Consider the following 15,280-nt stretch of genomic DNA (forward strand, 5'->3'; position numbering starts at 1 on the left):
TGTCTGTTGCTTCATTTGCTATTATTTTCTCCCATTCTGAAGGCTGTCTTTTCACCTTGTTTATAGTTTCCTTTGTTGTGCAAAAGCTTTTAATTTTAATTAGGTCCCATTTGTTTATTTTTGCTTTTATTTCCAATATTCTGGGAGGTGGGTCATGGAGGATCCTGCTGTGATTTATGTCGGAGAGTGTTTTGCCTATGTTTTCCTCTAGGAGTTTTATTGTTTCTGGTCTTACGTTTAGATCTTTAATCCATTTTGAGTTTATTTTTGTGTACGGTGTTAGGAAGTGTTCTAGTTTCATTCTTTTACAAGTGGTTGACCAGTTTTCCCAGCACCACTTGTTAAAGAGATTGTCTTTTCTCCATTGTATATTCTTGCCTCCTTTGTCGAAGATAAGGTGTCCATATGTGCGTGGGTTTATCTCTGGGCTTTCTATTTTGTTCCATTGATCTATATTTCTATCTTTGTGCCAGTACCATACTGTCTTGATGACTGTGGCTTTGTAGTAGAGCCTGAAGTCAGGCAGGTTGATTCCTCCAGTTCCATTCTTCTTCCTCAAGATTGCTTTGGCTATTCGAGGTTTCTTATATTTCCATACAAATTGTGAGATGATTTGTTCTAGTTCTGTGAAAAATACCATTGGTAGCTTGATAGGGATTGCATTGAATCTGTAGATTGCTTTGGGTAGAATACTCATTTTCACTATATTAATTCTTCCAATCCATGAACACGGTATATTTCTCCATCTGTTTGTGTCCTCTTTGATTTCTTTCATCAGTGTTTTATAGTTTTCTATATATAAGTCTTTTGTTTCTTTAGGTAGATATATTCCTAAGTATTTTATTCTTTTTGATGCAATGGTGAATGGTATTGTTTCCTTAATTTCTCTTTCTGTTTTCTCATTATTGGAGTATAGGAATGCAAGGGATTTCTGTGTGTTAATTTTATATCCTGCAACTTTACTATATTCATTGATCAACTCTAGTAATTTTCTAGTAGTCTTTAGGGTTTTCTGTGTAGAGGATCATGTCATCTGCAAACAGTGAGAGTTTTACTTCTTCTTTTCCTATCTGTATTCCTTTTATTTCTTTTTCAGCTCTGATTGCTGTGGCCAAAACTTCCAAAACTATGTTGAATAGTAGTGGTGAAAGTGGGCATCCTTGCCTTGTTCCTGACTTTAGGGGAAATGCTTTCAATTTTTCACCATTGAGGATAATGTTTGCTGTGGGTTTGTCATATATAGCTTTTATTATGTTGAGATATGTTCCTTCTATTCCTGCTTTCTGGAGGGTTTTAATCATAAATGGATGCTGAATTTCATTTTCTCTTTTTCAATATGAATTAGGAAGTCCTATGACAAAATTAAGAGAAGAACTAACCGCTCCTCTTAAGGCACTTGAAAAGCACTGGATTCCGTTAGCAGCCAGGATTTTTGCATTAAGCAGCTTAGTCCTAGCACTGATAATAATAGCTCTTCAAATACTCCAGACATTAATTTATGGGAAAATAACAATTGCTAAAACCTAGACATATAAGACGGTGTCTTTGTGTAGGTTCCCCTTAAGGCCAGTAACATTTATTAAACTGTGTGATTCCAGAGAACAGGCATAAAAGATAGGAAGAAGAAGCCAAGATAAGGATGTGTTAAGGGTCTGGCCACTCCTGTGGATGATCTTGCAGAATTTTCTGAGTGGGCTTGTGAAATGTGCTGTGGAAAATTTTACCCAGATTTAAGAGAAACCGCAAGTATTTATCCACTGTTTTCTGTTCCCCATTGTTTTCTGTTCTCCCTCTTCCCTTGCAGGTTGCACATGCCAGAGTGGTCACAAGCAAACCTGCTCAAACTTTTCTCTGGTGAAAGTCATGATCTTTATTTTACTGGTCAACAAATAAATCTGCCCTCTTCTCCAGAGAGAAATACTATTTCAGTCCTCCCAAGCTTTGCTTTGTGAAATGAAAGTGTTAGTTGCTCAGTCATGTCTGATTCTTGGTGACCTCACGGACTGTAGCCCTCCAGACTCCTCTGTCCATGGGATTCTCCAGGCAAGAATACTGGAGTGGGTAGCCATTCTCTTCTCCAGGGGATCTTCCCTACCCAGGGATCAAACTTGGGCATCCTGCACTGTAGGTGAATTATTGACCATCTGAGCCACCAGGGATAGATATCCTTAAAAACTCTACAGCAATAGCTATCAATGATTCTATCACAGGACGTGCAGAAAAGTGAATAGAAAATAGAAAATTATCTTCCGACATGTGTGAGAGGTGTTCAATACAAATGCAGTTTAACAGGTTTAAGTAACAGAAATGAGAGTCTTCTGAGACTGGTCACCTAGCTTAAATGAGATCATCTCTGCTAAACCTCTTGTTCCTGGGTTGGGAAAATTTACATAGTGAGTTGAGCTAAACTATGAAAAAACTTAGAAGTTCTATGGGTCTCCTTTGACCCTTACCCATTCCTACCCATTATTGTCATGACCAGTAACTACATGTACTTATGTCATATTGACAACTTGTTCCATGCATACTGTATAAAACTGAGCTTATGTAAATTTACATTTCACACCAAGGTGGGAAATCTTCATTGTTTAAGTAGCAGTAAAGAGCCAAAGGTATGAAAATTTTAGTAGCATTACATTATTAATGGTTAAATTATTTGAACAATCTATTTTATACAACTTATAAGATGTAATTTTCCTTTAAGAGTAACTTGGACAGGAATTATATTTATTTTTAAATCACTATCACTTAGCACAATACCTGGCACATATGAATTGTGTGTGTGTGTGTGTTAGTCACTCAGTCGTGTCCGACTCTTTGTGACCCCATGGACTGTAGCCCACCAGGCTCCTTTGTCCCTGGGATTCTCCAGGCAAGAATACTGGAGTGGGTTGCCATTTCCTTCTCCAACATATGAATTACTAAATGAATAAATGAAAAATTAAGGTCTCCTAAAAGAAAAGATAGAAGATTAGAAAGAAGCATAAGAACCAATATTGAAGTACAGTGCTGCTTGACATACTTAACAGACTATTGCATTTTATTTCTACTTTAACATTCTTGCCTGTTCAATTATCAAGCAGATAGAAAATATTTATGAACACTTATATGGTGAGACTACTTAGCACATTTATGGTTAAAAAAAAAAACCTTGATTTTTTTTTTTTTTGTCAGTGTAACATTCTCTGTTTATAACCATAATGTATTTGACAGGTGGCGCTAGTGGTAAAGACCCCACCTGCCAATGCAGGAGACATAAGACATGTGGGTTCGATCCCTGGGTCAGGAAGGTCCCCTGGAGGAGGGCATGGCAGTATTCTTGCCTAGAGAATCCCATGGACAGAGGAGCCTGGCAGGCTACTGTCTATGGAGTTTCAAAGAGTTGGACATGACTGAAGCGACTTAGCATTTACCATGGTACAATGGACAGTATGAGCTTCATGATCAGATGAAGTTAGATTTAATCTCACCTCATCATTCACTAGCTCTGTAACTGTGGATAAGTTACTTCATCTAAAAATAAGCATTGACTGTAATACTACCTGAGCGTGTTCTTCTGAGGACTAAACAACACAGTGTGTTGGAAGCTCCTATAACAGTGCTAGCATGCAGTAGTTGCTAGCTCTTGTATCAGTTCCTTTGGCTGCTGTAATTAACAGAAATTTATTCCCTTGCAGTTTTAGTGGCCAGACATCTGAAATCAAGGTGTCAGCAGGGCTGACCTCTCTCTGAAGGCTCTAGACAGGGTCTTTCTTGCCTGGTGCAGCTTCTGGGGGCTCAGATATTCCTTGGTTTGTGGCAGCATAATTCCAATCTCTGTCTCCATCTTTACATGGCCTTGTTTTCTCTCTCTGTTTTTCCTTATATGTCTCTTATAAGGCCACTTGTAAATGGATTAAAGCCCTACCCAGGTTATCCAGAATGATCTCATCTTGAGATCCTTGGCTTAATTACATCTACAAAGACCCTTTTACTCCCCAGTAAGGTCACATTCATGGGTTGCAGAGATTTGGAGTTGGGCAAATCTTTTGGGGGCACTATTCAACCCATTATAGTTACTTTCCCATTTTCCCTTCCTTCCTTAAATGTACACAGCATTTATCATAACTTAAATTGGAGTATGTCAAAAAGGATATTAGCAAATTATAACTAATTGAGTGGGAGCTGAAGTCTCAACAATAGAAAATGAACAAAGCAGTCAAGTAATTAAAAACAACTTCTTATGACTGATGAAAAGAGGTTTTATGTGGGTAGTGACATTGAGAGGGGAAGCAGGTAGTATGAAAAAGAAGAAAACTATGCCTATTTAAAAAAAATTATATATATATTTGTCTGTGCCGTGTTTTAGTTATGGCACATGGACTCTCCAACTGTGGAGTCCCGGTTCAGTACTTGCAGTACGAGAATTCAGTCACTTCTCAGCATGTGGGATCCTAGCTCCCAAATCAGGGATGGAACCCAAGTTCCCTGCGTTGCAAGACAGACTCGTAATCACTGGATCACTAGGGAAGTCCCCTAACTATGCTTATTATGAACCAGGTATTGTGTTGTGTTTTTTTTCACATAAAATTTTTTAGTGTAATATTTCAGGAACCCATCGTCCCGGGCGAGATGCAGGGGAGGCGGGTGGCGGTCGCTGCCGCGGTTTTGCCCCGGTGCTCAGCGGGGGTGGCCACGGCGCCGGCGGCCCAGGGTATGGCGGAGACGACTCCTGATTCCCGGGGAGCGCCGGCTGTTCAAGCCCCGCCAGGCCCGCGCTCGCCGAGACGGAGGGTCGGGGAAGCGTGGCCCCAGCGGCCGGGCACCGGGTAGGGTGAGGAAGGGTGAGCGAGGGGAAAACACAAGGAAAGTAAAGTGCGGGTGGCTGTGAGGTGCCCTCAGCTTCAGGCGCTGTGCGGGTCTGATCCGAAGATCATGCCTGGTGGATCCTTTTCTGAAGGAAGAAGAATAATATTTATTCTTTAAAGTGTGGAGGGCGCTTGCACGTGGGGTCCGAAATTGAGATGCACGGGAGTATATAGAATTTAAGCCTTCTCTCAGAAGTGTATTGGTAGAGTTGAAGAAGACAGCCAACCAAAGGTCATCTGAAATTGTGACTGGCTGATAATCCCAGGACAAAATTAGAGATCACTACTCAAGCATAAGGCCTCCACGAAGATGTTTGATTTAAAGGCTTGGGCTGAGTATGTTGTGGAATGGGCTGCAAAGGACCCATATGGCTTCCTTACAACAGTTATTTTGGCTCTGACTCCATTGTTTCTAGCAAGTGCTGTTCTGTCTTGGAAATTGGCCAAGATGATTGAGGCCAGGGAAAAGGAGCAAAAGAAGAAACAAAAACGGCAAGAAAATATTGCAAAAGCTAAACGACTAAAAAAGGATTGAAGGAATGAACAGGCTGTGAGTCCAGAGATGAAAATTGTTCCGAAAAGTATGCATCTTTGAAAGGATCCATTAAGGTTTCTTTTTGGATCTTATGACAGTATTACTAAATGAAGTCTGAGTCTATGGAAGAATCATATCAGTTCTCACCTGTACTGTAGCAACTTTTCAGCTTCGGTATAGAAGTCTGTTGACAGTTACTGTAAATTGGCATTTATTATGCTACAGATTCTTATAACTGACTTTCATTTGCCTTTTTGCAGCTTATGTATGAATACTAAAATGAAAACATCCTGTGAAGAAAAGTGGCTTTAGATTATGAACTCTATTCAAATAATGGCTTAAAATGTGGTCCTGTTCTGGACAAAGGAGATTAAGAATGTAAAAATCAAGAGTTGTTCTGAGCAGAAAAGCATGGTTTGGCTTAGAAGATATATGGTATATTAATTACATCTCTTATCATTATTACTTATTTCTTGAAATAGTATCATTTCTGGTTTCCTCAAAGCAAAATAATATTATTCAATGAGTACTTCTCTATTTTCTGTATTTTTCTTATTGTAGCTTTTGAGATACTGGTATATACCAGATAGTCTGCATTTTTAAAAATCTGATTTTATAAAGAGTTTTCTTGTTATCTTGACTATGTAGAATACCGCCTACTGTATATAATCATTTTTGTACTTATGAACACTGCCATTTCCTTAGAGATGACTTGAGTAGAGTAACACTATGATTTAAAGCTTAAGAGTAAAAATGCCAAACCTGTAGTACCTTGGAACCAGTTTATTCTCACTTGTGCTAAGTAGAAATGTGAAGTAGTTAACATGTCTTATCAGATAATTTGCTGATTATATAGATACCACTTTTGTTTTGTTTATTATTCCATTCTTTGTTTTAATTCATGTGGTGGTAATGTCCTTTACTTTTTGATCAGACAGGTTCACGGAGAAAATGAAAATTTCAACTTTCTTTTAAGGAACTTTTAAAGAGTTACAGTTATGTCATGTGTCATAAATGGTAAAGAAAGTCTTAACATTTGGAAAAATTTTGTTTGCATTGTATTAATTGGGTGAAAAAGGTGTAGATTATGTCAAAATGAGAATGTTATAATTAGAAATAAAGAGGTAAAGTATATTTCCTTCAGTTGAATAGTATAATTAGAACTTTTTACTCTTTAACATGGCTTTTTTAAATGCATGGTTGATAATTTTGTTTTCAATAATTAGTAGCTTATTAATGTTTTCCTCACCTCTAATAATGAATTTTTAATTGCAAAAAATTGTCCAGTAGCTTTAATTTAAAAATGAAACTAGATATTGAAATAAATTTGATACTTAAAAAAAATCAATAATCCTGTTGGGCAGGTAGTAAATCAGGTTTTTATCTTTTTTTCAAACAGTGTGATAGTTAATCTTATATGTCAACTTGACTGGGCTAAGGGATGACCAGAGAGCTGGTAAAACATTTTTTGGGGGGTATGTCTGTGAAGGTGTTTCCAGATTAGCATTTGAATCAGTAGAGTGAGTAAAGATTACCCTTACCGATTCTGGGGGGTATGATCCAATACACTGAACAAAAAGAGAGTAGGACAAGGACCTTCTCTTGTCCTTACACATGGGTGTTCCTAATCTCAGGCTTTCTGACTCAGATCAGGACTTCCACCATCACCCCTCCTCCCCTACATCCCACCCCCAGATTCTCAAGACTTCAGACTTGGACTGAATTTCACCACCTGTTTTCCCAGCTTGTAGACGGCAGACTGTGGGACTTTTGGCTTCCATAACCACATGAGCCAATTCCTGTAATAAATCCCCTCTCTCTCATTCTTTATCTCCTATCAGTTCTGTTTCTCTGGAGAACCCTGACTAAAACACATAGATTTACAAAAGTTCAGTTCAGAGAGGTTATGTGTCTTGCCAAGTTCATATAGCTTTCAAGAACAGTGCTAGAAAAAAAAATATATACCTCCACTAGCACAGATTTTAATTAAGTATAATCTTTGGTTTGTGGACATGCTGCTATCACTGGGCCTTGCATAACCTATTATTTATTTATTTGTTTTTAATAGTATAATGAATACCTACAAACCAAAGAACTAGAACATTAACAAATTTAAATCTGCCTATGTGTTCCCTCTCTATTTCACTCCCCTAAATTCCAAGAGTTTTCTCTTTTCATTACATCATAATATCTGACATATTGAAGGAAGTGAGAAAAGCCTTGGCTTGGAATTAGAAAACCCACGTTCACATCTCAAGTCAACCATGCAGGAAGGGTGGCTACATGCCAACACTTATCTGTGCCTGCTCCTTTCAACCTGCTTCAAGAATAAACGACAAATTATCTGCAGGCTCAGACCCCCTCCCCACCAGTCAACTGAGAGCCTACCTGATATCAGACCATCCCAGGTGGGCTGTTGTGATTTAATATAAACTGCTTAAAATATTTTCCTTATTTTGTTTAAAGATAAGTAATTATATAACCCTAGTGGCAGAAATAATACTTTACATCTATATGGCTTCTTTTTTGAAAACAAAAACAAAACCCTTTTGAATATTAACATATTGGTTAGAGTTCTATGTCAACCTGTAGGAACAAAATAATTAATCTTAAAGAGTAGGGCATAGAAAATAAAGGAACTCTATGATGCCCATGGATCAATGTTCTAGAATTCATTTTTGTAGTAATGTACATCTATTGAATATAGTCTTGGAATGAAGAGTAAAAAGGATAGATGGGCCCTTCACTCTTTCTTTATCCTGAGTACAAGATTTTACCTAGGAAAATTCAACATAGGTTTTTGTTTTCCTTGAGAAAGAATATTTAAGTATAAGCTATATGTGTGTTAGCAATTTAAATTCAAGCTTCAATTAATGCTCAGATTTTTACCACAAAAATGTGGTAAAAATTTTACCACAAAAAAGTAGCAATAATTTTACCACAAAAAAGTGGTGACCATATGCCTTAAAATATATGGTCATTTTGTTATAGCTAAGATAACCATATACTTGATCCAAAATTGTTTAAGCTAGGGGATAATTTTGAGAGTGAAAAGGGGGAATCATTAATAATTTTGATGGGACAACAGACATAAACTGGCGTTGTTCCTGGAAAACTGGAACAGATGATCACTCTAGTTATAGCTTGTTTAAACCACTACTTCAGTATTCTCAAAGTACATAATTTTAACATGTTTCACTGGTCCCCAAAAACTCTTTAAAACTATGAATAACTTTGTTTCCATTTTTATAATCTTTGATTAACCTCTGACTTAGATACATAGCACCAATGTTTGAGAAAAAAATTTGTTCATTCATTAAGTTCCATTAACTAAAGCAATTAATACATAGCTTTGTGGCTGGTCAACACCAAGTCAGATCCTTTACTAAAGCACTTGACGTGGAGGGAGATTGGTAAATAAATATATTCTCTGGGATGCATTTTTATGAAATGAATGATCATATTAATTATATTACATTTTAGAATAAACTTTAAGGCATAGTTCAGTTCAGTTCAGTCCAGTCGCTCAGTCATGTCCGACTCTTTGCGACCGCATGAGCTGCAGCACGCCAGGCCTCCCTGTCCAACACCAACTCCCGGAGCCTACCCAAACTCACGTCCATTGAGTCGGTGATGCCATCCAACCATCTCATCCTCTGTCGTCCCCTTCTCCTCCTGCCCTCAATCTTTCCCAGCATCAGGGTCTTTTCCATTGAGTCAGCTCTTCATATCAGGTGGCCAAAGTATTGGAGTTTCAGCTTCAACATCAGTCCTTCCAATGAACACCCAGGACTGATCTCCTTTAAGATAGACTGGTTGGATCTCCTTGCAGTCCAAGGGACTCTCAAGAGTCTTCTCCAACACCACAGTTCAAAAGCATCAATTCTTCGGCGTTCAGCTTTCTTTATAGTCCAACTCTCACATCCATGCATGACTACTGGAAAAACCATAGCCTTGACTAGATGGCCCTTTGTTGGCAAAGTAATGTCTCTGCTTTTTAAAACGCTATCTAGGTTGGTCATAACTTTCCTTCCAAGGAGTAAGTGTCTTTTAATTTCATGGCTGCAATCACCATCTGCAGTGATTTTGGAGCCCCCCAAAATAAAGTCTGACACTGTTTCCACTGTTTCCCCATCTATTTCCCATGAAGTGATGGGACCAGATGCCATGATCTTAGTTTTCTGAATGTTGAGTTTTAAGCCAACTTTTTCACTCTCCTCTTTCACTTTCATCATAGAGGCTCTTTAGTAAATAATATTTAATGTTTTATGGAAATCAGTCCTATGGATTAAGAGTATGTGTGTGAATTGAGAGTCTTAAACTACAAGATGTATGTAATATACTTTAATCCTATGCTGTCCAAAATAGTAGCCACAAATAGTTATTGAGTACTCAGAATGTTGTGGCTCAGCTGGTAAAGAATCCGCCTGCAATGCAGGAGACCTGGGTCCAATCCCTGGGTTGGGAAGATCCCCTGGAGAAGGGAAAGGCTACCCACTCCAGTATTCTGGCCTGGAGAATTCCATGAACTGTATAGAGTCACAAAGTGTCAGACACAACTGAGAAACTTTCACTCTCTCAAAATATGGCTAGTTTGAACTGAAGATGTGCCATAAGGAAAAACTACATACTTATTTTAAAAACTTCGTATTAAAAAAATACAAAAAATCTCATTTTTTAATATTGGTACACGTTGAAATCATACATTTTTATACACTTGATTAAAATAGATTATTAAGTAAAATTCACTTCTTTACTTTTTAAATGTGGCTGCTAGAGCATTTAAGATTGTATATGTGGCTCATGTTATATCTGTATCAGATTGTTCTGGTCTAATCTGTTTCAAAACATGGAACTGAAGATGGAATATAAAACAATATGGGCACAAGTGACCACATAAGACAAATGAACCAATTCTTAGTGACCTTAATGTACCATGTGTTTGGCCGATTCTTGTTCAATCTACCTGTGTAGGTTCCTAGAGCCTGGGAAATCCCATCCTACCCCATCCTGATGTTTCTGGGTGCACTCAGGGGTTCTCCTAAGATTCTCTTGTGAATCTTAATTCATAAGAATTATCAATCTTAGTTACCATGTGATTCTTTTCCCCCTTCTGCTTCAGCCCCCTCCCTTTAAGCATCACTGTGCCTGGTACCATGGCGGCTATTTTCATTGATCTTGCCACTACGTGACTTTGTCACTCTGTGACTTTGCCACTCTGTGACTTTTGCCACCCTGTGACTTCAGAAGAACCCTCGAGGTGCCAAAATATCACCTCATTGTAAATTAGGGAGAATACTGCTTTGAGCCTCTTGTGTTTCAGAGAAAGAAAGCAGAGATGTACTACTTGTGCCCAAGTATCTTTTAGAAAGTTTTAAGTGCAACAGCTTGCTTCATTATTAGTTAATGTGCATGTTCCCTGAAACATTGAGACAAGAGTCCATGGAGGGCTAAACTGAGAGAAAATTCTGAACAAGCAGAACCTGAACAATAAACTAGAGGGCTAATGTTTACTTTTTCAGAAGGTTTTGCAGCAGTTGAAAACTGTTAGGAGTGGAATTCAACCACAGTTTTTTTTTTTTTTTTTTTTTTTTTTAGGGAAAGCACAAGGTTGCTGCTTGAATGCTTGAAGGCAGAGCATGCATGCTCTAGTTCACCACAGTTCCCACTAGTTCCCAACATGACAAGTTTTATCCTCCTGCATCACACATCTGCTATCAGGATGGACTCTGAGTTTGCACTCTCTTATAGCCTTGCTATTCAGTATGTGCTCCAAAGACCAACAGCATCATCTGGGAACTGCTTAGAGAGTCAGGTTTTTGGCATCACCCCAGACCTACTCAAATAGAATCCATATTTTTAAAAGATCTTATATGATTTCCATGCACATCGAAGTTTTCAAAACCCTGCCTTATAGCATTTGGCTGTCTACCTGAAGCATAGCCCTCATTGGATAGGTTTTGGCCCAGGTGATTTGCAGATCAAGGTGTTCTGCAGAGGAACTCACTGTTTAGACCGCGCCCACTGCTGCTCCAAGAAAACAACATCATTTTATAACAGATATCAAACCTTGGAAAGTAAAGGCATGAACCTGTTTGTGGAAAATAAGTTGGAAAGTAAGTTGCTATCTTTCCTCGGAGAGGAGATATGCTCTCCTATTTCCTAAAATGGCTTGTTTTCAGGTGGAATGTCCCATCTTTTTTTTTTTTCATTTAGTGGCACCTACCATGTGTTTTTATTTTTTAAAGACAAATAGAGAGGACTGCTGTTTTATATTTGTATCCAGTTAGGAAACAATAGAATGGGAAAGGCTGGATATCTCTTCAAGAAAATTAGAGATACCAAGGGAACATTTCATGCAAAGATGGACACAATACAGGATAGAAATGGTATGAATCTAACAGAAGCAGAAGATGTTAAGAAGCGGTGGCAAAAATACACAGAAGAACTATACAAAAAATATCGTCCTGACCCAGGTAATCACAATAGTGTGATCACTTACCTAGAGGCAGACATCATGGAATGTGAAGTCAAGTGGGCCTTAGGAAGCATCACTACGAACAGAGCTAGTGGAGGTGATAGAATTCCAGTTGAGCTCTTTCAAATCCTAAAAGATGATGCTGTGACAGTGGTGCACTCAATATGCCAACAAATTTGGAAAACTCAGCAGTGATCACAGGACTGAAAAAGGTCGGTTTTCATTCCAATCTGAAAGAAAGGCAATGCCAAAGAATGCTCAAACTACCGCTTAATTGCACTCACCTCACATGCTAGCAAAGTAATGCTCAAAATTCTCCAAGGCAGGCTTCAACAGTACGTGAACCGTGAACTTCCAGATGTTCAAGCTGGATTTAGAAAAGGCAGAGGAACCAGAGATCAAATTGCCAACATCCATTGGATCATTGAAAGAGAGAGTTCCAGAAAAACATCTACTTCTGCTTTATTGATTATGCCAAAGCCTTTGACTGTGTGGATCACAACAAACTGTGGAAAATTCTTCAAGAGATGGGAATGCCAGACCACCTTACCTGCCTCCTGAGAAAGCTGTATGCAGGTCAAGAAGCAACAGTTAGAACTGGACATGGAACAACAAACTGGTTCCAAATCTGGTTCCAAATCGGGAAAGGAGTATGTCAAGGCTGTATATTGTCACCCTGCTTATTTAACTTCTATGCAGAGTACATCATGAGAAATACTGGACCAGATGAAGCACCAACTGGAATCAATATTGCCAGGAGACATATCAATAACCTCAGATATGCAGATGACACCACCATTATGGCAGAAAGCAAAGAAGAACTAAAGAGCCTCTTGATGAAAGTGAAAGAGGAGAGTGAAAAAATTGGCTTAAAACTCAACACTCAGAAAACTAAGATCATGGCATCTAGTCCCATCACTTCATGGGAAATAGATGGGGAAACAATGGAAACAGTGACAGACTTTATTTTAGGGGGCTCCAAAATCACTGCAGATGGTGACTGCAGCCATGAAATTAAAAGACACTTGCTGCTTGGAAGAAAAGCTATGACCAATCTAGACAGCATATTAAAAAGCAGAGACATTACTTTGCCAACAAAGGTCTGTCTAGTCAATGCTATGATTTTTCCAGTAGTCATGTGTGGATGTGAGAGCTGGACCATAAAGAAAGCTAAGCGGCAAAGAATTTATGCTTTTGAATTGTGATGTTGGAGAAGACCCTTGAGAGTCCCTTGGACTGCAGGGAGGTTCAACCAGTCCATCCTAAAGGAAATCAGTCTTGAATGTTGATTGGAAGGACTGATGCTGAAGCTGAAACTCCAATACTTTGGCCACGTGCTGCAAAGAACTGCCTCATTTGAAAAGACCCTGATGCTGGGAAAGATTGAAGGCTGGAGGAAAAGGGGATGACAGAGGATGAGATGATTGGACGGCATCACCAACTCCTGGAGTTGGTGATGGACAGGGAAGCCTGGCGTGCTGTAGTCCATGCAGTTGCAAAGAGTCAAACAGGACTGAGCGACTGAATGAACTGAACTGAGGAACTATTCTGCTTATGAATTTGGGGAGAAGGTAGAAACCTAGAGAACGAAATCATCTGAACTTTCTTTTGACTTAAGCCTTTGAAGCTGGCAAGACACTCCTTTAAAAAGCCCTTTCCCATTTGTGACACCAGATGCTCAGCTGCCCTGCCTTTCAGAAAACTTTAGTTTTTCTAAGACAACATCAAACATGTTTGGCAAATGGTGTGGTGATAGGGATAAGACAGAAGGCTGTTTCTTAGCAGGCCACAGAAGTCCCTCATTAACCATCTGGCAGTGGTATTTTAAGAAAGGAAAACACAAAATTTTATATTTTATATTGTATTTTTATTTTTTGACTGCACTGCTTGCAGGATCTTAGTTCCTTGATCAGGGATTGAACCTGTGCCCCCACTGCAATGGAAGCATGAAATCTTAACCACTAAACTTCCAGGGAACTCCCAGGAAAGGAAAATAGAGTTTTCTACAAAAGTATTTCTTTATATTTTCAGAACTGGATTAGAAATTTCAAGCCTCATTCAAAAACTTTTTAAAAAAATCGCTAAGGTAATAAACTTTCTAGACTTTTAGCAGTAATGCTAGATGCTAAGATACATGGAACTATATCAAAATTTTGAATGAATATGAATTAGAAATCTAGCGTTCTATTCATACTAAGTCAAACAAGTAGAATCAAAATGTCATAAATTTGAAAATACAATATTAGAAATGGTAGCTTTTTGGAAAGCAATCGAGCAAGAAGTACTGTGTTGGACATTCTCTTTATTCAATATCCACTCTACTCTGCACCCTGAGAGGCTAATCCCTACAGGCTCAACCACATCACCCAGGATCTCTTACCCTCTAGACTCTGGATGAGTTTGGCTAACCACCAGGAAGGAATGAAGAGGAAAGAGAGGTTTTCTTTCCCCAGCTCCCTTCCTGCTGAGTCCCAAATTGACTGACCGTGTTCCCTACCTAAGGCCACAGTAATCCATAACTCCTCTCCCACAGTTTTCACTCTCACCAGGTCCCAAGAACAGCTCTTCCGTTCACCTTCAGGTCTAGAAAATGGAGCAGGTTCCCTGTCCCACCGCCCCATCCTTCCTGCTGCTGTTGGTCCCCCCAGCAGTTTCATTAGCTCTTTAATTTTCCTCCCATCTTTGTAAATAGTCCTTAACTAAACTCCCCTCAATTACCCCTTTTCACTGTGCTTTGCTTTTCCTTTTTTCTCCAGGACGTTAGCCCTTAAAAACTTCCCCCCCCCAAATAATTCTCCTTCTAAGATTCTCACAAGAAAATATTCAGAGCTGCAAAGATACATGACCCCACCTCCAGTGGTGAGCCCAGTTCCCCAAGTTTTTTCCCTGGCTGTAGTTAATGGAGAGTAGCCACATGACCTAAGCATATTCAGTCAGGGTGAATTTCAGGTCTCAGTTAACTTGCTTGGAAATTCCCTGTCAATTGGGGGATGCTTTCTGTCTTGCAGAACAGGAGGCACAGTGGGGAAAGGGAAAGAAATTGGATCTATGATGACAGTCACAGGCTCCATTAAAGCCCATGCTAGCCCTCCCCTCCCACTTTTTAAGGTTTTTTTTGATGTGGACCATTTTTAAGGTCTTTATTGGATTTGTTATAGTATTGTTTCTATTTCACGTTTTGGTGTTTTTGGCCATGAGGCATGTGGGATCTTAGCTCCTTGACCAGAAATTGAACTTGCACCCTCTGCGTTGGAACGCAAAGTCTTAACCACCAGACCACCAGGAAGTCCCCACCCTCCCCCACTTTAAAAAAAGTTTCATTGAGGTATAATGATATAAAATAAACTGCACCCATTTAAATTGCGTAATTTAATGAGTTTTGATGTATGTGTATCCTGTACAACCATCATTACAAACAAG

General features: G+C 39.0%; 1 protein-coding gene and 2 long non-coding RNA genes across 4 annotated transcripts in view; all 3 read left to right on the forward strand.

The window, feature by feature from the left end:
• LOC145504950 (uncharacterized) overlaps positions 1 to 15,280 on the forward strand; it is an 83,085-nt gene that overhangs the window by 18,851 nt on the left and 48,954 nt on the right. The gene's annotated exons all lie outside the window — the stretch shown is intronic.
• On the forward strand, positions 5,076 to 5,403 carry LOC145504951 (small integral membrane protein 15). Its single transcript, XM_081486450.1, has one exon. The coding sequence runs from the start codon at positions 5,158 to 5,160 to the stop codon at positions 5,380 to 5,382; it is 225 nt and encodes a 74-aa protein (XP_081342576.1). The 5' UTR covers positions 5,076 to 5,157; the 3' UTR covers positions 5,383 to 5,403.
• LOC145504952 (uncharacterized) lies at positions 7,616 to 11,824 on the forward strand. The gene is made up of 2 exons (XR_014052631.1): positions 7,616 to 7,790; positions 10,981 to 11,824. It is a non-coding gene; the product is annotated as an uncharacterized LOC145504952 (long non-coding RNA).

The sequence above is a fragment of the Giraffa tippelskirchi genome, chromosome 5, assembly GCF_054371585.1.
Source record: "Giraffa tippelskirchi isolate mGirTip1 chromosome 5, T2T-mGirTip1v1.2.pri, whole genome shotgun sequence".
Classification (NCBI taxonomy): Eukaryota; Metazoa; Chordata; class Mammalia; order Artiodactyla; family Giraffidae; genus Giraffa; species Giraffa tippelskirchi.

What these genes read in the sequence shown, in the direction of transcription:
- LOC145504951 (XM_081486450.1), top strand. Translation starts at nt 5,158, where the DNA reads ATGTTTGATTTAAAGGCTTGGGCTGAGTATGTTGTGGAATGGGCTGCA.